The sequence below is a fragment of the Notechis scutatus genome, chromosome 2 (genome assembly GCF_049901735.1).
Source record: "Notechis scutatus isolate UNSWTSFEM ecotype Mainland chromosome 2, rNotScu1.2, whole genome shotgun sequence".
NCBI classification, from domain to species: domain Eukaryota; kingdom Metazoa; phylum Chordata; class Lepidosauria; order Squamata; family Elapidae; genus Notechis; species Notechis scutatus.
In genome coordinates this window covers 205,660,623-205,686,612 of record NC_142010.1, presented here as the reverse complement: position 1 = coordinate 205,686,612, position 25,990 = coordinate 205,660,623, and the positions used below count along the sequence as shown (strand labels likewise).

The 25,990-nt window shown below is 38.1% G+C and overlaps 1 protein-coding gene across 13 annotated transcripts in view; it reads right to left on the bottom strand.

Moving 5' to 3' along the window:
* NTRK2 (neurotrophic receptor tyrosine kinase 2) overlaps positions 1-25,990 on the bottom strand; it is a 197,258-nt gene that overhangs the window by 45,687 nt on the left and 125,581 nt on the right. For all 13 annotated transcript variants that reach the window (XM_087957874.1, XM_087957872.1, XM_087957878.1 and 10 more), the window contains one exon: positions 80-210. In XM_087957874.1, coding sequence (XP_087814000.1) covers positions 80-210 — 131 coding nt within the window. The remainder of the gene's footprint in view (positions 1-79; positions 211-25,990) is intronic.

Below are 25,990 nucleotides of genomic sequence, written 5' to 3'. Positions count from 1 at the left end.
AAGAAATAACTTATTCTGGAGAAACAGAAATGACTGATGTATAACACAAGCCTGTAGGATATATATATATATGTATTACCTTTACAGCAACCAAGATCTTATCCTGTTCAGGACATAGGTTATAACATTCAGCCAGGAAGACTTTGCCAAAAGCTCCTTCTCCCAGCTCCCTCTTGAGGACGATATTGTGGCGCTTGATATGCTGGACAACTGTAATGTAAAAGATAAAAATGAGGATCAGTTATCCACCCGTTTCTAGTTAGTTTGTCAACAGTGGAAGCTTACAGCACATTAAATGAAGTTTGCTACGAGGGTTTGACAAGCCCTATTGAGATGGGTCATAGAAAGTGAGACGTCTAGGTTTTGCCCTTTCTCATGATTAAAAATATTATGATAAAATAAAAAAGGCTCAGAGCTTATACTGAGCTTTGCAGTATTGCAAAGATAGAGATAATCTTTACAAACAAGTAAGTTGTGGCTGTAAATACGTTCCAGATAAAATTGCGTTTATATACTGAAAATGATCCCAAGTATTTTGAATACTCATCCTTCTCTCTCCTAGCACCATAAAAAATAAACATAAATTTTCATTTGATTACAAGTATCCTGATTTCTTTATCTTTATCGATATATTGAAACATAAAAATTGTAATGTTAGTAGCTTTAATGTTTTCAAAATGAAAAGATGAAAACTCTTCAGAAATCAGGTCAAATAGAGAACAATCTATATTAATGACTAGAATTGGAGGAGAAATTGGTTGGTTCTTGATACAATTTGAATTAAGGCCAACACACTGGTCTTTTATCTTTTCCAGCGTAGTACTTTGACCAATAAATGTATCTAAAAATAGCATAGAAGGTGCATATGAAAATATCTATATTAGGGGAAATTGCTTGTAAAGAAATGCACATATTGAGAACAAATATGCGTAAGAATATATGCTGCAAACAGATGCCAAATCAGGATAGAAACTTTGGTGGTTAGAAAAAAAATACTAATTTTACATCAAATGAAACAGACAATTTTGTTCATCTTTACAGAAGTCTGCAATTGAGCTCCTTAGCTGGAGCTCCTGCTTCCTGCTCCAAAATAGGCTGCATTCAAAAAAATTGTAGTATGGCTATAATATTATTATCATTATTTTCTTTATTCTCCCTTCTCAGTAGTAGTAGTATGATAATGATGATTGTTGCTTTGCATATACACTGAGAGCTTCTGCACTGGGGATAAATTCCTTGTGTTTCTGATCACACTTGGCCAAATAAAGTACTCATTCATTCACTCATTCATCCATTCATTCAATTTCTTACAGATCCCTGATCATCTTTTTATTAACAGATAATCAGAGTTGGAAGGGACCTTATAGGTCATCTAGTCCAACCCCCCGCCCAAGTGAGGGACCCTACATCATTTCTGACAAATGGCAGTCCAATCTCTTCTTGAAAGTCTCAAGTGATGGTGCTCCCACAACTTCCGAGGGCAAGGTGTTCCATTGGTTGATTGTTCTCACTGTCAGAAAGTTTCTCCTTATTTCCAGGTTAAATCTCTCCTTGTTCAGTTTCCATCCATTATTCCTTGTCTGGACTACAGGTGCTTTAGAAAATAGCTTGACCCCTTCCTCTCTGTGGCAGCCCCTCAGATATTGAAAGACCGCTATCATGTCTCCCCTGGTCCTTCTCTTCACCAGACTAGCCAAGACCAGTTCCTGTAACCGTTCTTCATATGTTTTAGTCTCTAGTCCCCTAATCATCCTAGTTGCTCTTCTCTGTATTTTTTCTAGAGTCTCAACATCTTTTTTATAATGAGGTGACCAAAACTGGATGCAGTATAGAGTGGTATTAGTACCACAATTTGTAGTCACACATATGATATAGTCACTAGTCACATTACTGGAGTATAACCTTATTTATACATTACTGTTACATTACTTAATTAACATTACTGGAGTATAATCTTATAATCTTTTCAGGTAATTTGCTTTATTTCCTTATTCATCTGAGTTTATACTCATATATATCACTATGACAACTTATAGTAACAAGTATTTGTATTGATATTTAATGGAACTTTGCCAGCCCTGTCCAGATTGAGTCTTTCTGAACTCCTTGGGTGGTCAGGGAGGGAGATTCCACAGAGATGAAGGTGAATTGGAAATCTTGCAGAAGTCCTAAACATGTGCTACAATCTGGGTCATGCTGGGTTAGGAAAACTGTCCCAGAAAGACAGTTATTTCCTATCTGCCAAGGACAGCATGTACTGTATGTTGTTTTTTACTCAGACTTTAATTTGCATTTCTTCAAAATCAAATCAAAATGGCCACGAACCATAAAAATAACAAATAGAACAACATAAACCACTAACATATATCCCTCCACCTTAAAACAAACCTCCCCAATTATTCAATCAAAGCAAAGAGTGCCAAAGCAATAGTTAATAAAAAATAAATTTAACTGGGAAATTCAAACTTACAACACAGGAAAGAAAGTGATAAAATAAACACACAATTGTAAAACTATTTTATATATTATATTCTTGGATAGAATCTATAGAAATATGTAGTATAGATCAGCTGTTGTAATCTTCATCTAGAACTTTCGAGAGGTCAGCTTATGTTGACCTGACCCCCCAACTGGATTTCTTCCAGTTAATACAAAATGTGATGACCACCAATTCAGATGATTCACAACGAGAATTAGATAAATTAATCAAGGACAAAAGAACCAATGGCAGGTAGTTCTAATGGCCATGATACTTCAAGAATCAAAGGAACCATGTCTCTGAATCCTGGTTGTTGGAAAACAAAAGTAGGGAAAAGGGGCTACCCCATATTCTTCTGGGCTTATTATGGGCATGGCAGAGGATGGGAAATGTCACTAAATTGATCTTTAGTCCAACCAGCATTGTTCAACTTGCATTAATTGAACTAACAGTTTTTTTCTTGTCGATGAAGGCGACAACTGTGTTGGTGAAATCACTCTTAAAGGCTATCTGAAAAACTTTACAGAAAGGCATTTGTTTTTCACAGAATCAAGATTGTCAGTCATCTGGAGATATCTCTGATCCTGTGCACTTCAGGAAATAAATTAAAAGAAGGCAAACAAAGCACATTTGTCTCATGTCACAATCATTTTTAAGTTCCTTTAACAACTGTTTCCCTTTATTAATGGGGGAAAAAGGGAGGGGGATTTCACATAACCCAGGAAGACAAAACATGTCCTTTTTAAATTGAATCCAGCTTTCACTGTGGCCCCGATCTCTTGCTCTTCTTAAATTAAACCGCCACTTACTCTGTCTGTTTTATTCAACAAGCAGGATAAAGAAGGTATTTCATTCTAACAAATATGATTTACAATTGTGGTCAAGGTAAAAAGGGGAGAGATAGAGATAAGAAGATGGGCCAATATTTCTAAAGGAGTTTGTATAATAGGCTATTGCTAATAGACTTAATCTTTGGTTCCACTAGTGTTTTCCTTGAAGTCTCTTTTTTGAAAATAGATAAGATTTAGAGATGCTCCTTGGTTCTGCTCTGTTCTTTTGTTTTGTTTTGCTGTGCTTTCCAATCACTGTCTGCTGGCCATTGCTAAGTGCCGCTAATTCTGCATAACAACTCTGCCTGTGTTTCATAACCTCTTGAGATGATGAGAAGAGTCTGTACTAGTGCAAAGGATGCTGCAATAATAAGATAAGGAAAGTAGTTTGTTTGTTTATTCATAATCATAACATGATCTTTGTAAAAATGGTTTCAAAATCCAACATCCCACATTTAAACTGAATAAGGGAACTTAATCACAGAGCAAACTAACCCTCCACTTGTAAACTCAGGCATTTCAATTTAATTAAGACTAAGCTTTGCTGAATTAATATCTACGAAGACCTGAGCCAATCTTACACACTGATTTAGCTGGCGTACTTTTCTATAACATTTAGTACCTTCCAGATGTTTTGGGACCTAATTCCCAGAAAGCTGTAGTTCCAAAACATCTAGACCACACCAGGTAGAGGAAGGCTGATAAACTTTGGCTGTTAGTTGCTCCACAATATCTAGGCAAACATATTTCTCCTTGACTAGAAGACCTTGACACTGAACCTTCTAAACATGCCCTAAGATGAGTGGATAGTAGGTTTTGTGAACTGAAGGTTCAGCAGGCTGTTAGTGCAAGACACTGACTTTTCTGCTAAGGGCTAAGGAAAGACCACCTAGCAAAAACACAGAAGTGCTGGATTTATTATATAGGAAGGCTAACTTTTGCTCTTAATAGACAAGGAATCTACCTGAATCTCAACAGACAGGATAATTCTTAATATGAAGTTAAGTCCAATGGCAAGCAGATCACATTCTAATTTTTCTGTGCTAGCTGCTGTTCTTATTCTCTCTCTCTCTCTCTCCAAAATCCTCTCTCTTTCTGAGTTGATAATTACAACATTTGATGCCAAGCAGCTGTCACTGAGGCACAGGAGCTGCCCAAATACTTCCGCTGCACAATGCATGAAGGCTTACTGGCTAATTTAGTGCACTATAATGAACTCTCCCACTGGCTTCCTTCCATCCATAGCATGGGACACAGTGAAACATAGACTACAAGCTTGGACATTTTGTTCCGATGCATTTGAAAGGAGAGGAAACAATTGGGAGAATCTGTACTCACAATTGTCCCTTACGTTCAGCTCACTCTTGCTTTAAATAGTGAGCATCCGGAAAACATCCAAAGATGGCTCTAATTGTCAGAAGGGTAACGGATGTAGCCTTCTGACAGATGTAAGGTGCTGCTGAATGCGTATGCATATGGCCAATAGGCAATTCACACACTCAGACAGACGTGGGGGGCGGGGTGGGGCGGTTGGGAGAGACTGATTGGCTGAATGGCTGTTTCAGCTTTATTCCGACTTTCACTTACTTAGTCTAATGAATTTAACCTTCAATTAATAGGCATCAATCTTTTTGAAACTTCTAAATTTACTCTAACTTTTGTCTAATTGCATAGTTTAAAATCTTGTTTCTCCCCAAGAAGCTTAGTGTATAAATTGCCCCCTCCCTTTTTTAAATCCTAAACAAAGAGATAGGAATGAGGCCATGGTTACTCTACAACCTTTTGTGTCATGCAGATATTTGAGCGTAGTCTTCCTCAGCCAAAATCCAACATTCTAACCAATTCTCTGTACTGGATGTCATAGTGCCAGCATAGTGTCAGCAAGAAACAACAATGAAGAAGAAAATCAAAGACCTGCACAATACATATAATAGTTGGGGAAAAGCCATACACACATATCTAATGTGGATGAGTCAAAGGACCAATCAGTACAAATTCATCCTACACAGGGCTTGGAAATTTTGACAGAGGGAGAAGAGGTGGATCATCTCTGATTATTTGTCTCCCAACTCCATAGGCCCAGCCCTTGAGGGAACTTGAAACTTAAGGCCAATCGCTCTGTTAAGAAGACCAAGATGACATTCTGATTAATTAGGAATTCTTAATCCTTAATTTTGTAGTTTTTGCTAAAAGAGGTATGCAAACATTATACCCAAATTATGTTTTCCTCACTCTCTAACTCACTACAGCATTTGAATCTCCTCTTAACTGAAGGTTGAAAATGTCATCATCAGATAAACAAAGTAACTGACTCCCCCTCACCTTACTTCACAGCAATATGTACCTTTTTTAAACATTCTGTAATCAGGAATGTTCCACATACTGCACAAAAACCTTCCATTAAGCCTGTGTAAAATGCCACTCCATTGCTTCCAAACACATGCCTTGATTCTATCACTGGTGTGGCCTCCTTAAAAAATTAACTCAAAAACTGCCCCAACTCAAAAAATATTTTTTTTCCTCCTCAGTACTGCCAATGCCTCACTTCTGTCAGACATATTTTTTTTATGTGGAATACTTTCTGTGCAGACACAAATAGATGAAGAAAGCAGGGGAAGACCAGGGAAGCAACTACTTGGACAGAGACAAGGGAAGACCTGGCTGTTGTCCCAGACCTTGGGGACACGGTGATTGTGTGCTCCCCTTCTATTCAATAAGATAACCTTTAAGATAAGATAACTTTTATTGTCATTGTCCTGTATGTACAATGGCACAAATTAAAATGAAATTTTGATGCACCACTCTTGAAAACCCACCAACAATGTCACTATCCCAAGGATGAGGATGATAATAATAATAATAGTAATAATAGCAGCAACATGCAAAAATGCAAAATTATACAAAAATGATACCAAAACACACACACACACACACACAGAGAGAGAGAGAGAGAGAGAGAGAGACATATAGCACAATCCATTTTGAAAACAGCAGAAAAAAGAGTCTTGAGAGTTCACAAGGTTGATACTATATGGCACAAAGCTATTACAGAATCTAATTATTCTGTTTTGGATACCATGAAGTGTCCTTCCAGAAGGTAATAATGAAAACAGGTCATGGAGAGGATGTGTAGAGTCCATGACAATACTGCAGACCCTGATCAAACAGTGCTTATATGCCATGTCCTGGATAGAAGAAAGTGAACTTCCAATAATCTTTTGTATTTGTATTTATCCACAAGCTGCCCAGAATCATTGTGGAGTGGGGTGGCCTCAACATTTGATTTCAATCAATCAATCAATCCAAAGTCTCTTGTAGCTATGAGCACTGTACACTTCATAGGACAGCTCTGAAGAAACCACTTGACCAACATGAAGCACCCATCCAGTGCCTTGCCTAAGTTTAGAGCGTTGAACCAAATGAAATGAGCATAACCTAGTATCAGGAAAGGAAGATTTATGTATGTGGAACATATGACCACTTAGAATATACAATAATAGGATTGGAAGGGACCTTGGAGATCTTCTACCTGTTACTTCTTATCCTACCCTTAGATGCTTTGGAGAATAGGTCCACCCGTCACACAACTAAAAATTCCATCTCCAAGGCACATTGCTTGCTTCAGTCTAAAAGCACCAGAAATGAAAAGTCAGAGTCCAAGGATTTCAATAGCTGATCAGTAGGCCAGTGTTTCTTAACCTTGACATCTTTAAGAGGTGTGGACTTTGTATGTCGATAACTGCTGTATAGAAGACTGGAAGTCGATGTTTGATTTTGTTTGATTTTTGTTTTGCTTTATAGCTTTTTTCAAAGACTTTTTCTTTAGCCTTATTTCTTACTTTTTTCCCTAGGTTATTTTGTGTTTATCTGTTATCTTTGTAAAAAAAAAAAAAAAATCCAACTATTATAAAGATGGGTGGGCTTCAACTCCCAAAACTCTGGGGGACTCTGAGAATTGAGGCCTACACCTCTTAAAAGGTTGAGAAACAATGCACTAGGCCCAGGGTATAGACAATGTTTTTGGTGCTACATTACTGAGGTAAATTTTAAACCTAAGGGAAATGTTATGCAAAAGCTCTTAGGACTCCTCTGAAAACAAACAGGCATGCCTCTAATTCAGCTCAGAATGCAAATATATCTGGAAGTCACAGTGATCCCCAAGGAGATCATTGTTCTCACACACATTTTGCCATCATGAGCTTTTGTGCCTCTTGGTTACATCCGGTAACGCCATTGCTCCTCTGAGATGTTCTGAGTAGTTTGGCTCAGAGACAAGTTCTGCAGCTCTGATGGTCTCCATGCTTGCTCTACTGGCCCAGTGCTTTCACTGGCTCCCAATCACTCCGACGGATGTGTTTCCTATAAGGGTTATGACACTAATGGCTAATTAGAAGTCAATGGCTCCTAAAATAAATCAGCTGATCGATCCAGAACTCAGCACATTATACACAAACACACTATGGCAACATCGTTAATCTAACAAGTGCTGAAAAAGAAAGATCTCCTTCTGTACATTTCAGAAATTATCAGAATGAGTCGAATCTTTTTCTTCAAAATAATAGATCCTACCAGAGATCCACTGGGATAACCAAACTCTTTTACATCAGTAACTTTATTAGCCCCAAGGGAGAATTTTAATGTCAAGGATTTTTCTCCTTTTTAAAAATTCTGCTCATTTAATAGTATTACAACACCTTATGGAAACAATTTCCATAATTTAACGATCCACCCTGTGAAGTATTTATTTTACTTTTGTTCTTATTTTCTTGCACATTCTGACTGTGTGAGCTGAAGTTCTAGAATTATAATGGATGGAGAAAAGGTTCAGATATAGTTTAAGATGTAACCTAATCCTTGGAGTCGCCAATCCAAGCAATCTGAAAATTTATAGCCTAGAAAATTAGAAATGATGTTGTAGTTCAAAGGAATAATAAACATTGGTACAGCTGCGTGAAACAATTGAAGGCTACATAACTAAAGTGATATGTTTAACTATGGCCATTTTTAATAAATATTTTAATAAATATTTTAATAAATATTTTAAAAGATGTTTAAGAATTATAGGTTGTATGGCACAAGCTTAACAGTATTTACTGAAATGTTTATGTTTTTGCATCTGTGAATTTATTCTGAAGGCTAAAAGATGCATGACTTCACCTTTATTTTCATTTTTAGAAGAATAAATTTCATTGAGGAAGTGTCCTTAATCTGTCGCTAGGCTGATCACCAGATTTCTGATAAAAATGATAACATATTCTCACTTTATACCTGAAGAGGCCCCATACAGCCATTAAGGACATACAGGTGGTCCTTGATCATCTGTGAACACAGTTGGGACCAGAATTTCCATGGCTAAGTGTGCCTACATTTACATCCTATTTTTCCATGCATGTTAAGCGAATCATGGTATTTAAGTGAAGAATAACAGCAGTTAAGCAAATCCAGCTTGCCGTATTGACTTTGCTTATCAGAAGCTGGCTAGGAAAGTAACTAATGATAACCATATTACTCTGGGACACTGCAAGCATTGCAAATACGTGCCAATTGCCCGATTTTGATTATATGACTGTGAGGATCCTGTGATGATTTTAAGTGCAAGGACCTGTTATTAGTCTCTTTTTTCAATATTGTTGTAACTTTGAATGGTTGCTAAACAAATGGTTGTAAGTCAAGGACTATCTGTACAGTAGTCAGGGAAATGATTTTCGGCAAGTGATGCAAGATCAGTCCAGATCCAAAGCATACTCTGGACGAAAGCCTCGGAGATACAAATAGAGGGGCTTTCCCTTCAGAATACATGTCAATAAGGTAACGAACGGTTATGATTTAAGAAGTTTTCCTTCTGAATGGTAATAAACTGAGTTTTTAAACTGATTAGTGTTTATTCATTAAGTTAACCTTTAAATTATCCTTTGCAATCAATACATTTTGTTCGGGTGCCACTGTCTATAATTAAGCTTCTTCCAACCTTAAGTGTTTAAAGAGAAATCAAATGATTAACCAATTACTGATCTTGAGACTGCAAAATTTTCATTACATTTGGTTGAAAGATCAAACACCATAGGTATTACATATACTAAAAGTAACAATCTGTAATGTATTGCAACTACATGCCAGAACTCCCTAAGCAATCTGATCTTCATTGACTCAGAATTAAATTGCACTGTATGCAAATGAACTGGATACAATGTGGATACAGTTCCATTGCCATGAAAAATGATGGAAACGGAATAAAGATACATGACTTGAAAGCTGTGTGGAAGAGTACACTGACAAAGATGCCTGGGCTTCAGGAATTGGTTATGGATATGCACCCATGAACTGGTTTCTTACACTCATTGATTATGCATCCACCCAGATTCTGGAGCAGTACCTTCAGAGGGAATCCCACCTCACACATACTATGTCTCCGCCAAACTCCTTTATTGCCAAAGGAGATCCAGGTGGTTCATCTGATGCCAAAATCGGTAGAATGAGCTGAACAGGTGAATTCATATATGACCAATCAAAAAACTGCAGTTAGATAACCAGTTCTTCATCATAATCTCTTTGATACATGGATAAAACTGAGTGCAATGGGCTGTTAGTGAGTAACACGATTCTTACCTGGAGTTTTGTCTGGGCATCAAAAAATGACAGAAAAGAGGATGCCTCTTCCAAAAGTTGCATCTATGTGGAAGTGGAAAGTCCAGTATGTAGAGCTGGACAATGGTGAAAGGCTGAACTCATGTGACAACTTGGCACAGCTTATGCAAGGGAGTACCTGGAAGAAAGCTGTTGATGCTTCTTTCACACTTGTAAAATATGGACTGATCAGAAGGAGGCACAGATATCTGGTTAGATCACAGCAAAATGATCAGGGAGAAAACTCTTTAGATGTACCCTAGAAGCAAAGTCATAAAAGCTGGTTACAGAGAACAGAGGTTAAAAAAAATAAGAAGTTGGAGGTCATCCAAGAGATAAAATAATGTTTCCAATGTTGTTGAGCAGTTGGAGAAAAGATGGGCAATCTTTGTGGGCAGTCAAATGTTTTGATTCAAGTAGAACATTGCAACTGGTTTTGAAAATGAAGAAATATCTGTGTAGGAAACTACTTTGTTCAATGAAAATAGAGATTGAGAAAATCCCTTATAAATCGCAAAGTTCTCCAACTCAGCAAACAAATATGTGGCTATCAAAATCCCTACTTTCCGTGAGGGTGTAGCAATGGGAATCAAAGAATTTCAGTCTTAAAATGATGAGAACAAGAGGTTCCAGGTTTGAAATGTGAGGAATGCTGGATGATAGAAATGCACAAGGCCTTCATGAAATGCCTTATCAGCAATTTTAAAAAAGAGAGTAGTAATTCCTGACAACGGAAACAAGAAAATACCACAATATATTACTTTATAGAAAAGACAACAAATCTTGTTGTTTCAGGTGCAGCAAAGCCAACATAAGATGGATCTGATATGGGATGGGATTAAATTGTTGTTTCCAGGTGAATTCTTCAAAATATTTCTCTTCAGCCACATGGGGAGCCCTTGTGAAATATAATCCTTTCTGCTTGCTCTCAAAAGGGTTTGGGAACCAAATCTTCAAAGCTGTAAGGCAAAGGAAATTGAAATCTGCAAGGAAAACTTCCTCTTGATGGATAGAAAATTTGTTGGATCAGCTCACAAGGCAGAGATATTCCCAGAAGGTGAGGGGTGGGGGAAGCAACATGGAGAGAAGATAGTTGTACATTCAATGTTGAGAGAGATTCTGATTTTGAACACTTGGGCATTGCTTACTTATAAATCCAAAAAGCAAGCTCTTCACCTGTTCACACAAAGGTCATGGCTAAGAATTGGATAGATAATAGAATTGGAAGGGATCTCGGAGGTCTTCTAGTCCAACAAATGAATGGATATCCAGTCTCTCTTTGAAGGCCTTCAGAGTTGGTATTCCCACAACTTCTGAAGGCAAGTTCTTTCATTGGTTAATTATTCTCGCCATTAGGAAATTTCTCCTTAGTTCTAGGTGGCTTCTCTCCTTGGTTAGTTTCCAACATTGTTTCTTGTTTGTATAAAATAAAATCTGAAATCAGATAGTCCAATTGTTGAGATTTGAGTAGCCTTATTCCCCCCACTCTTTTTTCCAATAAATCTGCTTTTGGTTTTATTCAGCAATCAAGAGTATAAAGGATAGACAGTTCCAATATTCACTGTATCCACTCTGAATCCGTGGTTGCCAAGACCACAAAAGTGTGATAAGAAGGCATTTGAAAAAAATATTTGTCAAACTTCGTCAGACTCTTGACAGCAATCAGAGGAAATATGAAACAGGGCTCCATTTTAAAAGAAAATGAAAGCATCACCCAAGACCCTGAATATTTATCCTGCCCTCCTGAGGAAAAAAGTGAGGATTTTTCTTTTGCCCCATAATGCAAATTAATCAGTTGTCCCTGTTGGATTTCAGAAGGTCGTTTCTGATGGAATATTTGGTTGAGACCATTTCCAGGTTTGAAACATAATCTGGACAGTTTGCCCATACAGACAGTCTTGGAAAGCTAAAGTTGCCCTCCATACTTTCGGTGTTTTACACTTTTGATACAGATGCCACAGAGGTGTGTTCCCTACTGTAGTGAAGATATGCATTATGCTGCTTGAGTAATCTATCTTCACTGAAGGGAAATTCCTCAGGTCTGGCCTTAGCTTTCAGCAAAGTGGAGCCAGCCGTGGTAATGCATAGTGATGGAAGATGCTATCATTTAGCTGAGTCAACTGTATGACAAAGTGTGTTTAATTCCTTCTTGGATGCTTTTGTTTGAGGAGAAACATAAGTGGATCCTTTACTTCTGCTTCTCTGGCAAATGAGATGGATATAGGGATATGCTTTCCTTACCAAAAATATTTATTTTGTCATCTAGTTGATAATATGGCAGGAAAGTGCTCCTGAAGAAAAAACCTGCCTCTGAGTCAACCCAGTTTTCTGCCCTCCTTTGTTTATTGATGTAAAATACTGCTGACAGCAGAAACCTAATTATTATGGTAGAGGCAGCACCGAGTTAAGACACAGGTACTGGAATATGAAAACAGCACTCCTTTTTTACTTCATAAAAATAACAGTTCAGTGTGATGAGAAGTCAATGGCATAGAAGTTGACTCAACCCAGGAGTGTCTGGTTGTCCTCAGCAAGAATGGAAGCACTGGAAAGAAGACTTGTGCAGTGGAATAACTGGAAGACTGCTGAAAGATTTGTCCAGGAAGACTGTCCCCACACCCATTTCTTCCCTGTATGAACAGTGTCTTCTTCAGGAAAGCTGGGTATTTGGTCACTTTATGTGCATCAGCTGATTAGCATCCCCTCTTTCTGATCAAGAAATTAAACAACTTTTCTCCCCCAGTAATCTTATGGATGTAGTCCAAAGAATTAAACAGGTGATACTTGAATCAATCAATTTGTAAAACTAGAAAAGGTGGCCTGAACTTTCTAAGATTTCATAAGGTACTATCACTGCATTATAGAAAACTTTGTTCTCTGTCTCCAACAGACAAGACTTGGACAGATCCTGCAAAATAAATTACTATTGTTAATGACAAAATGGATATTTATTATTTACCTACCATCTCAGATCTGATTCAGAATGGGGAAGCTGGATACTTTTTTTCTGATTTTTTTTTAAAATTAAAAGCTGAATCACTAGCACAACATAATCTTGGCATGATCCTGGTTGTGTGAAGTGGAGATCAGCATATCATAGGTTGCAGTCCTGATAACAGAATTCTCCACTGGGCTTATCAGCCGTGTCAGGGACCCAGAGTCACTGTATTTTCTGCTTTGAAACAACAGCAACATTATTCACAATCCTCTTAGTGCAATATCCAGAAAGTAGTCATCTGCTGTTAAGAGCTAGCAACAGAGGGAAATGGAAATGCTGTTGTTCTACTGACCATCTTGTTTCCTGCGTGGGCTTGCTGGAGGCATGTGCTGCATGGAAGTTCTTCAGCTTTTAGTCCAGGTGAATTTAAATATGCATGAAGATGTGGCTGTCTCTGGAATGGAAACATTTTGTGGACCTCTCTGAGTTAATCACTGGCTCTACATACATCCTATGCATACATTTCATCGGCTTTTTGCTATTAGGTTGGAGAACATGTTAAAGGTAGAGGTCACCTTTTCATTCATTAGAGATTTGGTGAGGCACCATATCTTTGCAGAGGCAGGGGGACTATAGAGCAGGGGTCTTCAAACTTGATAGTTTTAAGGCTTGTGGACTTCAAATCCCAGAATTCCTCCCCCAGTTATGTTAGCTCAGGAATTCTGGGAGTTGAAGTCCACAAGTCTTAAACTTGCCAAGTTTGAAGACCTTGCTATAGAGAAAACAGATTGCCATAATACATCCCATTCTGGATTCAGGCTAATCCCTTGGTCTCCCTTGGAACTGGAAAAGGACATGTGTCCCCCTTGAATTTTTCAGAAATTTTCAATATCATTAATTCATACTATTTTTCTGACCTATGTTCCATGCATATACTGAGGGGAATAGTTGTATGGGGGATCCTGTATAATATGTATGTATTTGTTTGTATCATGCCTTTATTATTTTTACAAATAACACAAGGCAGTCAACATATCCAACATACCTTCCTCCTCCTATTTTTCCCACAAAAACAAAAAGCCTGTGAGGTGGGTTGAGCAATGAGTGACTAGTTCAAGGTCAACCAGTTGCTTTCATGTCTAAGGCAGGACATAATGGTTAAGTTCTTGAAATATGGTGCTAGGGAATATGTATTCAACACACCTGTGCACATACCCATACACACAAACTCACCCCCGAAAGAACCTGTTCAGGTTTTTTTTCAGGGTTTGGTTTTTTAAAAGGTAGGAATATGCCGTTCCTTAAAGTGAGAATCCCATTCCCACTTTTAAACATGGGGCGGGGGATGGGAGAAATAAGCATTACTGAATTATCCTCTGGAAATTGAGGAGACTATTCTGGTAAAGAAGTTATTTTTTCAGTTTTGATTGATTCGCCAACAGAAAATATTTCTAGATCATTCTGATATGATCAAGCTGACTCATTCTTCTGGGCTTTTTAGTTAATAATAATCTTTTCAATGAGAGCTATTCTTAAAAAACATTAAGAAGCTACAGTTCCTCCAAAATGTGACAGGGTTTGTGGCTGGTTCCAGAAGCTATTATAATGATAAGCATTTTAATATTTTAATACTCTCCTTCAGAAGCAGACTTCATGCACTAGTACTTTCTAACATAAAGTAGAACACCATTGAAATATAGTACTATGAAACACTACAATAAAAGCAGCAGATTGAAATATATATATACCTGAAGAGGAGGATTCTAAAAATCAACCCATGTATTAAAATGATTAAAATGCCTGGGGGGGGGAAAGGAAATCCTTGCCTGGCACCAAAAAGAAACAATGCCAGGTGTAGCTGACAAGGGAGGCCTTCCAGAGATGAGGGGGTATACAGTCATCTTATCTCCACATGGGTGGTCAACCACTGTTTCCCTGAAAATGATCTTGAGTTATAGCTAGGAATATCCAGGAAGAGGCTTCTTCAGATATTATAATCCTGAGCCCTGAAGGGCTTTATAACTTAATATCAACACTTTGAATTGGAAGAGGAAATAAACAAGAGCTTGTGAAAATTGGATCAAATTGGTGTAATGTTTTCATTATCTCAGCCAATACTCTTGCTTCAAGTATTTTATACTAACTAAAGCTTCCAGATCATCTTCCAAAGCAGCCTCATAAGATGTTCCCAGAAAAAAAAAAATCTGTAGAAAAGCTATTTTCATTTAAATAAGACCACACCTGGTGAAAGATACTTCATGCCACAGAACACAAGTCTCTAATTATAAAAATGGGTCTCCAAGCATCCTCAACCTACAAGCTTTGGCCCTTTTGAAGGAATACCATGTCTTCCAAACCGGCTGAACATCACTCACCTGAACAAATAAACCACCCACTAACAGCATTTGTACCTTGTCCAGATTGAACTTCAGTTTTTTGACCCACATCTAGTTCATTACTTGTGGTCATGCACTTATTCAGCATTTATAACTTTTTGATCAGAATCTGATGAAAAGGAGAAACAAAGTTTAATGTCATCAGCATACTGATGATGTCATTCTAAATCTCTGAATGATTTCGCTCAGTAACTTCATATAACTCTTAAACAGCACAGAGAAGAAGTGAGCCTGGAAGAATTCCACAATATAAACACCACAGAATAGAGCAAAAATTCCTTAAGCGCCTCTAGAAAAGGCTATCTAGATCTGAGTGGGATTATACTACAAAGCTGTGTCAACAAATCCTTTATTCAAAAAAAAATTTCATTTGTTATTGAAGGATGGCACCAAAGACTGCTGAGAAACTCAAGCAAAACTAACAAGATCATAAAATTCCTTCCTTCCAAGCAAAATCCATCCTATAGCGTCACCAAAACAGTTTCAGTATCAAAACCAAGTTAAATTCTAATTAAAAGAGATCTGGAGACCTAGTTTCAATCATGAATGGATCTCATCAGATTCACCATACTTTTCAAAAACATTACTTAAGAAATGGAAGCACAATGACAATGAACAGTTAAAGACAGCTGGAAAGTTCACAGGCCTGGGATTGAGATCCAAGCACTGCACAAAGGGGTGAGCCCAGGTTCAAGACCCAAGCACTTCACAATGGGGTGAGCTCTTGTTCCTGGCCCAGCTCCTACCTATCTAGCAGTTCTAAAGCATGCGAAAGTGAGTAGATAGATAGGTATCACTTCAGTGAGGAGATAATAATGTTCTGTTGACTTTGGCAAATAGCTATGGTAGCCACATGACCAGGGAAAATGTCTTTGGACAATGTTGGCTCCCTCGGCTGAGAAATGGAGATAAGCCCCTAGAGTCAGACGCTCTAGAGTCAGACACAACTGGACATCAAAACCCTTACCTTTTTAACCTACTTAAGAAAGGCACCTGAGTCATAAGAGAAAGGTTATTGAGATCTCCTGAATCCTGTGCTTTTTTCCTCAAGAGTGGCATCACAATGGCCTCTTTTTAGGAGAAATGTATACATTTCTTGCCCAGCAGAGCACAGCCCATTCCCTTAGATCAGGAGTATGCATCTATGGCAACTGTGCTGGCTCAGAAATTCTGGGAGTTGAAATCCATAGGTTGTAAAGTTTTGCTATAGTTGCCCATCTTTGCCTTAGATGTAATAACCAAGGGAAGCCAAGGAAAACAACTGAGTGAATGAACTGTACCAAGCACCTTTGATCACATCCTCAAACTGAGAATAGAAAGGCATCCAAAAGAATTGGACCTGATACTACCATAGCCCTTTACAAACCGGACTCCCCAAATTGTAAGGATTAAGACATGATGCATAGACTAATTTTATCCCCTAAGACTCCAGGCGACAGATTACACAAACTTAATAAGAATTATGTTTGATATGTGCATGGCCAGATCTCAGAAGCCATGACATGCTTGGAAAATCATATCTATCTATCCACCCATCCATCCATCCATCCATCCATCCATCATATCTATCTACCTACCTACCCACCCACCCACCCACCTACCCACCCATCATCTCTCTCTCTCTATCCATCCATCATATCTATCTATCTATCTCTGTCCGTTTATCCATCCATTCTATCTATCTATCTATCTATCTATCTATCTATCTATCTATCTATCTATCTATCTATCTATCTATCTATCTATCTATCTATCTATCTATCTATCTATCTATCTATCTATCTATTTTATGCTACCCATCTCCCCACACCATAATTCTTTTTTTTGTAAATTTTATTTGAATTTTCACAAAAAAATACAAATAAAACATCTTTTTTGAAAGTAGCGTAATCCCGAGTTACATTTCTTCGTACAGACACAAATTCAGTTTCATGCTCATTTTTATGTTCCATTCCATATCTTATTACTGTTTTACATTTTCTGCATAGTTTCTCCCCTCTTTTAATTTTCTCAATTTTATTTTAATTATCGTCTCACTTCAAATAATTATATTTATACTTTCTGTCTGTCCTGTTTCAATTGTCTATTATCTTTTCTCATTAAACAAAGTTTCTCCTGTAGTTGCTGATTGGAGTATGACACCTTTATATATTTTAAGTTTATCCATTTAACTCTTATTTAGGCTTCAATATATACCTTAAAGTTATAACATTCAATATAATACATAACTTCCATTCGGATTCTGCTTGGTACATTCTTAAAATACACACTATATTCTTAAAAAAAGAAAAAAATTATAAATATATGTAATTAAAACAACACATTCCATTCCAATTCAATTCTATCATTAATGTTAATATTCATTAAAATCTTAACTTCTTTAACATTACTTTTCAATTAAATATCATACTTCTATGGGAACAGTTATAAACTTTCCATAATTAATTCCCCCCCTTCACTTATATTTTATAAAACATTAACTAATTAAAATGTTCCCATCCCTTCCTAAATTCAATTTTCTCATTTATTTTATTTCACTTATTTTATTAACAAACATTTCACTAAATTACACTAACTATTTTATCCCTCATTTTAATTATGCATTGTTTCCAATTTTCTAAAGTTATTTCTATTACTAATATAACAATACAATCTTATGTACCTTTACAGAATCCCTTTTTCAGTTAAATTTTCACCCATTATCTCTAAATAGGCCCTGTTTCTCTATATCTTGTTTCGGTCCTTTGTAACTTTTTTTCCTTTCCTTCTTCCCTCTCTTCTTCTCTCTCCCCTTTTTACCCCCTTGTCTCTCTACCTCTATTTCCCTCTTCTGTATTCCCCTCTTCTGTTGCTTTCCTGTATTATACTTATTTTTCGAATTATTTTTCTTTTCTTTGGTTGGTTTTTTAAGTCTTAAATTCTCCATTCTCTTCCCCCCCACTTTCCTTTTTCTTCCCCACACAGAATAACTTGTTCATTAAAGATGGCTTCTTCTTTGTCCCAGTCTTCTTGTTTTGCAGACGTTTCTTGTTGTTTCTCATAGTTCCAAATCTCCATTTCTAAGAATTGAAAAAAGAAGCCAAAAGAACCCCTCCCTTCTTGTGCATCTTCTTTGTACTTTTTAAATTCCATTTTCAATTCATCCAGAAGTAGTGCCATTGTATAGATTTTTAAACAACCACTCGATTAATTTTAGTCATTCAAATGCAATAACCAAGAATCCAAAGATCACCAAGTAATCCAAATACACGCAAGCTGTTTCTTTTTGCTCTTTTTTTCACTTTCTCTTTCTGGGGTTCTACTGTTTAGTTACAAAGTTTCAGTTAAAATGTATCTTTTAGAAGTCTTGTTGAAGTTTTACTGTAGATTCCTTTTAATTCCAGGCAGTCTCCTCCCTTTTTTCCAGATCCTGCCCTTTTATTCTTTTCCTCTCCTTTCCTGCTTATGAAAAAAATTTTCATGTCCAGAAATCTTTATTATCCCTTTGACATTTTGTTTTATTTTCAGCTTAATTGCCTGTTGATGTCAAAGCGGATTTTTCCAATTTCTTATTTAAGTCTCTTAGTTGTCAGTATAGGGAAAGGGAGAGAAGAAGAAAAAACACAAATCTTTCCCTTTTCACTTTCCTTCGCTGTTTCAGACACTTCTTTGGGAACGATGTTATTTTTTTTAGTTTAAATTCCAGGGTAGCTTAGTTGTTGCTTTTGCAATTTAACCCAGTCAGCCAAAACTTTCACTTCTTATCTTCCTCCTGCACATTCTTTTCCGGTCGAGTTCTTCTTTGTGGTGGCCATTTCTGACCACCGCTACAACCGCCTTCGGGAAAGGGAGTAATGGCCAGCTGAGGAGGAGAGATGCGGCTCTCCTCAACCCTGCTGGCAGTCTCCCCCCTCTTCACCACCTCTACGGGGTGGCTTAGCCCCAAAACCAGCCAACTCGGGGTGCTCCAGCAGCGAGCCCAGACCGAAACCGCGCACAATCGTGGATTTCTGTCTGTCGCCGAAGGAACTCAAACTGGAAGCCCACACCATAATTTTTATTGAAACTCTATCCATTACTAATTTCTTTCTAAGTACCGGTAATACCCAAGATGCTGACTTTCTAAAATAGCTTTTGTTCTGTATGAATTTTTCCCCCAATTGATTCCAAATAAATCAGGTAAATTCATAATAAACTTTAGTCAGAAAAGACAAAAGGCATACCTGCTGTGCATCGATGAAAGTCTCCAGACCTCAGTTGATTTTCTGCTTTAATCAGATTTTTCTCCTATTTTCCTAGTTAAGCATTTTAGCAACTATTAATTTAAATTAATTTATCTTAAGATGGCCTAGAGCACCTGTTTACCAACTAGCCAAACATCTGCTTCAAAAAATAGCTTTTACTAGGTCTATCAGTGAGAAATTGCCCATTATATTTGTGCATGCAATGCCAAATCCAGTCTAAACATCTGGATGACTGTGCAAGCAATCAAAATATTATATTACATTTATAAGCCTCTTGACACTGAGTAACCCCAGGCATTTAATTCCTTGTTACTGGGCATCCTAACTCTCACCAGGTTATGCGTTTATTTAACTAGAAGAGATGCTTGAATTGTATGCATGGATTTTCAATGCGTTCCTTTCAACATATCCACTTCTCAAACTAGGTATAAAATAATAACAAAAGTTCAATTGTTATTAACTCCATCTCCTCTATATTCACATAGAAAAATCTATATATCGTGGGGTCTATATTATCTGGTGTGTACATGCAAATATTAATAGCACAAGAAAGGATCTTGGAAATGACTTTTTAAAGTGTCAGGTGCATTTGAAATGCAGGTAGTCATGGCTTAACAGCCAGGACATTCAGCGACTGTTCAAAGTTATAACAATGTTAAAAATGTGATTTATGACTGATCTTGAAATTGTGGCTGTTGCAGTGTCCCTGTTGTCACATAATTGTGATTCAGGAACATAGCAACTAGTTTGCATTTATGATGGTCACAGTGTCTTACAGTCACATGATGATCTAGTACATGGAACTACATTACATGGAAAGGAACATGCAGTAGGACACCTCAAGGTTCTCTTTTAGAGCTAGTGCTCTAGATCAGGGGTCTCCAACCTTGGCCACTTTAAGACTTGTGGACTTCAACTCCCAGAATTCCTCAGCCAGCTTTGCTGGATAAGGAATTCTGGGAGTTGAAGTCCACAAGTCTTAAAGTGGCCAAGGTTGAGAGCCCTGCTCTAGATCAGAGGTCTCCAACCTTGGCAACTTTTAAGTCTTGTGAACTTCAACTTCCAGAGTTGCTGGCTGAAGAACTCTGGGAGTTGAAGTCCACAAGACCTAAAGTGGCCAAGGTTGGAGACCCCTGCTCTAGATAAAATTCATGAATGATAGAGATGAGGGAATAGAAGGAGAAATAAAATTTTCAGGTGACACCAAGTTAGGGGGAACTACTAACACTTCAGAGGAGATTCAGAAGGAACTTGACTTGAACATTGGATCCTAGCTAACAAGGTGCAATTTAATGGTGAGAAAAGAAAAGTCCTGCACTTAGGAATGCAAAATCAAATGCACAGGAATAAAATAATCAATACCTGGTTGAAGAATAGTAACTTGTGAGAGATGTATGTGTCCTAGTAAACCACCACTTAAGTACAAACCAACAATGTGTTGCAGCTGCTAAAAAAAAGCCAATGCAGTCTTAGGCTGCATCAACAGAGCGGGATAGCATCAAGATCAGGAGAAGTAACAATACGGTACTTTATACTGCACTAGTGAGGCCACACTTGAAATATGGCACCCATTCTGGTCCCCAAGATACAGAAAGAAAACACTGAGACCTAGAAAGAGTCTGAGAAAAACAACGAAGATGATAAGGGGGATCTGCAGGATAAGTCAAGTGAGGGAACTATTTATGTCTACTCTGATGAAGAGAGGAATTGGGGTGACATGATACCTGTCTTCAGTTCATGAGGGGCTACTACAAAGAGTGGAGGTCAACATATTCTTCAAAGTTCCTGAGGATAGGACGAGAAGCAATGGGTGGAAACTCATTAAAGAAAAATCCATCCTGGAGTTAAGGAGAAACTTCTTGACAGTGAGAGCAACTGATCAATGGAACAGCTTGCCTCCCAGAGTTATGGATACTCAACCTCCATTGACAGGGGGTTGGACTAGAAGACCTCCAAAGTCCCTTAAGCCATCAGTGAATAAAAGCAAACAGCTGCTAGACATTGGTCTGTCTTCCTTTTTATCTGCCTCTTGCCACTCTTTCTCCCTGCAACTTTTCAAGACTAATATTTTTTTCATCAAGAATTTAACAGCATGACTAATTTAAGTGTTCTGCTTCCCCTGCCTTAGCAAAACCAGCCAGCTGATTATCTACAAATTCTATTTCTTTTTCAAAGGAAAGCCTGGGTCAAAAAGGATTGAATTATAAGGAATTGCATGTGGCTATAAAAGCAGTTAGAACTCAAAGTGTTAAGGACTTCAGGAATGTGAGTGTGCTTTGCTAACTGTGCTACCTCAAATGGCATGCTAAGCACAGAGGTAAATACCGAATGAGCAATGGCAAATTTGGTTCGCTACTGCCATGTCAGTGATTTGCTAAGCCCATTAAACGAATGAAGAAAGGCACATAGGATGCTTGTATTGTAACTCCTACAAAAAGCATTCACTATATTGAGAAGATGGTGACTGGGAGATGGTGCTCTGGTCAGCAGCGTGATTACTGGCAATGTACAAGATATAAATCTGCAATTTAGTTCGCCAGCAAATAGTTTCCATTCACGTCTGGGGGATTTTGCACCTCAGCAAGGAGGTTGGGCAATTTTGCTGCCTTTGCACAATTTCATATCAGGCAGTTCCAAAGCAGTGACTGGTGGGTTTCCCCTATCCTTCTATTTACTGTCAGAAGGTCTATCATCCCGTAAAATGAAGCCTTCTTGAAGTCAACCTATCAGAAGATATTTATACTTATGTCAAAGCACCCCCACCCCAGAAGTCTGTCTGTGTGTTTGGAAGAGTTGGTTTGAAATATAAAGCAGAGAAATTGCAATTGGAGAGCTCTCAGTGTTACTGTATTTCTAGAGCAGGGGTGTCAAACTGGATTTCTTTGAGGGCTTGACCAGCATTGCAATTCTTCTCTGTGGGCTGGCTGGGGAGGAAGGACAGACACCTCCTACTTGTCAAAATGGGGCATGGGGAGCACAAGGCCCTCCACATCCCATTTTTGGCCTGGATGGCCTCCTGCAGCACCCTGCCAGCCAAAATAGGTACAGAGGGCCATGTGAGGCCTCCCCATACCCCATTTTGGCTGTCAGGCTGGTCCTTTTCTATTTCCAGGCTGGAGCTACTGGCCATATTTGAGCACCCCCATGGGCCTGATCTGGCCCACGGGCCTTGAGTTCAACACCCCTGTTCTAGAGTTTCCACCAATGGAAACTAATTTCCCCCATGAATCTATGTTAGTTAGGGAATTAGCCTCTCTCACACAAACCTTTGTCCCCCTTTGTGTTTGTGAATGTGTATTTATCATCCACTTTGCCTACTTCGGGGTCCCCAAACTTGGCAACTTTAAGACTTGTGGACTTCAACTCCCAGAATTACTCAGCCAACAATGCTATTCTCCCAGCTATTCTGGGAGTTGAAGTCTACAAGTCTTAAAGTTGCCAAGTTTGGAGAGCTTTGGCCTACTTTATGATCTTGCCCACCACACAGACCCACACAGAATCTCACACAAAACATACCCATAACTAGATTCTTGCGTGGTGAATCTATTGATCTCCTTCAGTGTTTCAAAATTAAGAAACAAAGATCAGGTGTTGAGTCTCTCTTACAATTAAATAGCCAAGGCCAAGGACCAGCAACTGGATGGGGAAGATGTGTTTTGGCAGTACTTGCTGAACCATCTGGAACATTTCTTACATCCCTATAATCCCTTGTGTCATCCATTCTTCACAAAATGTTTCATGTTGTGAAAAGAAGGAAAGTGCCACTTTTAAATGGGAACAACAGCTGGCTTAGCAGTGGATGAGACTTAAGTGATATGTCCTTCAAACACAGCAAATAGTTTTATACTGCAGCAGCCAGGATGTGAGAACGAGCCCACCAAACAAACCATACTCAGAAGTAAATCTCCACTTCCTTCCCCCCCCCACCTCCCAAAGTACGTTCCTTAGGCCCCATTGAGGAATTCTTGATATCATCTCATACTCCAATGATGATATTTCTTTCAAATGTGCATGGGCAAAGTTGGCTACCATTAAGGATTTTTGATACGTTGTTCTCAGTAAACAAACTGAGCAGTCTTAACATCTCTTGGATTCAAACATTGATTACAATCACAGAAATATATTCTGGGTGAACACTGTTCTCCTGATATGCATCAGCAGTGTTGCTTCCCAGAATGTCCATAGGGCATACATGATTGCTTCGGCATTCCATACATTTCTGGGAAATAGTGGTGAAGAGCAAGTTCCATGCCACTGAGTGATAAAAAGAAAATTAAAGACCTCTTATCCACCTTGTAAGTAGGGGTAATCCTCAACGTACAACCACAATTGAGCCCAAAATTCCTGTTACTAAGCAAGGCAATGGTTAAGTCAGTTGCACCCCATTTTGCAACTGTTTTTTGGCCACAGCTGTCAAGCAAATTGCTGCAGTCGTTAAGTGAATCATGAGGTTCTTAAATGAATCTGGTTTCCCCCATTAACTTTGCTTGTTGGAAGCCGGCTGGGAAGGTTAAAAATGGTGATCCCATTCATCTCGGGGCAATGCAACTATCATAAATACATGCAGGTTGCATGTGAAAACTGGACAGAGGTCACTTTTTTTCAGGCAATAAATAAATAATTGTAAGTTGAGGACCACCTGTATTAGAAATTGGCAGCCTTTCATTATGTTTTTGTTTTGTTTTGTTTTGTTTAAAAAATCCTGATCCTGCTCCTCCATTCTGGAATAATAAAGTGGGGAGTAACAATAGAAGAATTTGTTCAGATCTGTATTGTGTGAAATAATCTAATAGGTTGAATGATCCGATACACATTTCTCTTGAAATTGCAGGATCTAGATCCCATCTGAAAATGGAACATTAAACTTTAGAACTTATAGGTTTTTTTTTAACCTAACACATCGCCTTCAAATTAATCCTCAGCTCTGCTTTTCATATTCATTCTCTGAGGATCAAAGGATCTTTGTGTTGCAATAAGGGTTTGGGAACAGTGTTTGCATAACAGCATAACAGTATTTAAATAACAGCAACATCCAACAGCTCTGTTACCTGCTTTGAATTTTGGGACATTAATTTAATTATGTCCATAATTTTTTTTCTAGCATTCCAGCTCAAAAGGGTTAGAACTTGTAGACCTGGAGAACAATGATATTGCTGTCTTGTCCAAATCCTTTCTTATTTTTTTAAAAAAATCCAATCTGATAAAGAGTTTTGGAGAAATTGAGAAATACTTTATGACCTTGTGGAGGAGGAGGAGGGGAGAGGGAGGGGGAGGAGAAGGAGGAGGAGCGGGTGATGGAATAGTAGTTATGAAGGATAAGGATTGGGGAAGGAGAAGGAGAAGGAGAAGGAGAAGGAGGAGAAGAACCAGACACCAACAGAGTATTAATAGGCTACTCATTATGTTGCCTCTGATTGTATCACTGTGGAAACAATCCTTTGGAAGCAACAACATTACTATTATAATTGAACACCAGCTTGTCAACAACAAGTCTGTTGAATCAACAATTGCTTTTATTCCAGACTCTCCTCTGGAACTCTTGCCAGAGGCAAGGAACATAATGCAAGTACAGACACTTGATTAATTACATGATCATTTAATAACAAATTAGAGAAAAGTTCAACTGATTCATGAATAGTTCTTTTAATTCACTCCTAGCGTTCTTACCTTAATGTTTCTGAGATATTTTAATCCAGAGATAATAACAACAAACACAAACACAAATCCATTAGGAATTAAAAATTAAACTGTTTTTTTTCCCCCACTGAAGCTTGCAGACTTCTTTTTCTTCCTTTCAGCTGACAGTTTTTTCATTAAAGTAAAATTCCAAAGTAAGTAATTGTATCAAATAATGGATATTAGAACAACTTGAATACTATGCCTAATTCTATGCATTATACTGGATCAAGCATACAAACAAAGTACACCCTATGTGCTTAACACATAAAATGGATATCTGTAGGAGTGCAGTAGAACACACAAAGGGTAGCATGAGACTAAAACCCTGGTCACACTGAATGCCAGACTCCATGAAAGTCCCTATGTACATATAGGTGTTATTTGTGTAGGACCCCCCCTTGGAGGAAATGAACTCAGTTCATGGGAGTGGGGGCATGGCCATCAGGACGCACAAGCACTAGGGGCAGAGCACAGTCCTGTTCCCTTCCTCCTCTTGTTCACTGAAAGCATGAAAAGGTTCATCAGAACTGCTCTAGGGTCCATCTGAAACATATAGAAACAGTAAATATCACAGTGGCAACTGTAATAATAATGGCAATGAAATGGATTCTAGATCGATGGGTGATGTATAGGTAGTCCTCGACTTACAACTTTTCGTTTAGTGATCGTTTGAAGTTACAACGGCATTGACTTATCACCATTTTTCACAATTACGACCGTTGGAGCATCCTCGTAGTCGCAGGATCAAAATCCAGAGGCCTGGCAGCTGGCTCATATTTAGGACGGTTGCAGTGTCCCAAGGTCATGCAATCATCTTTTGT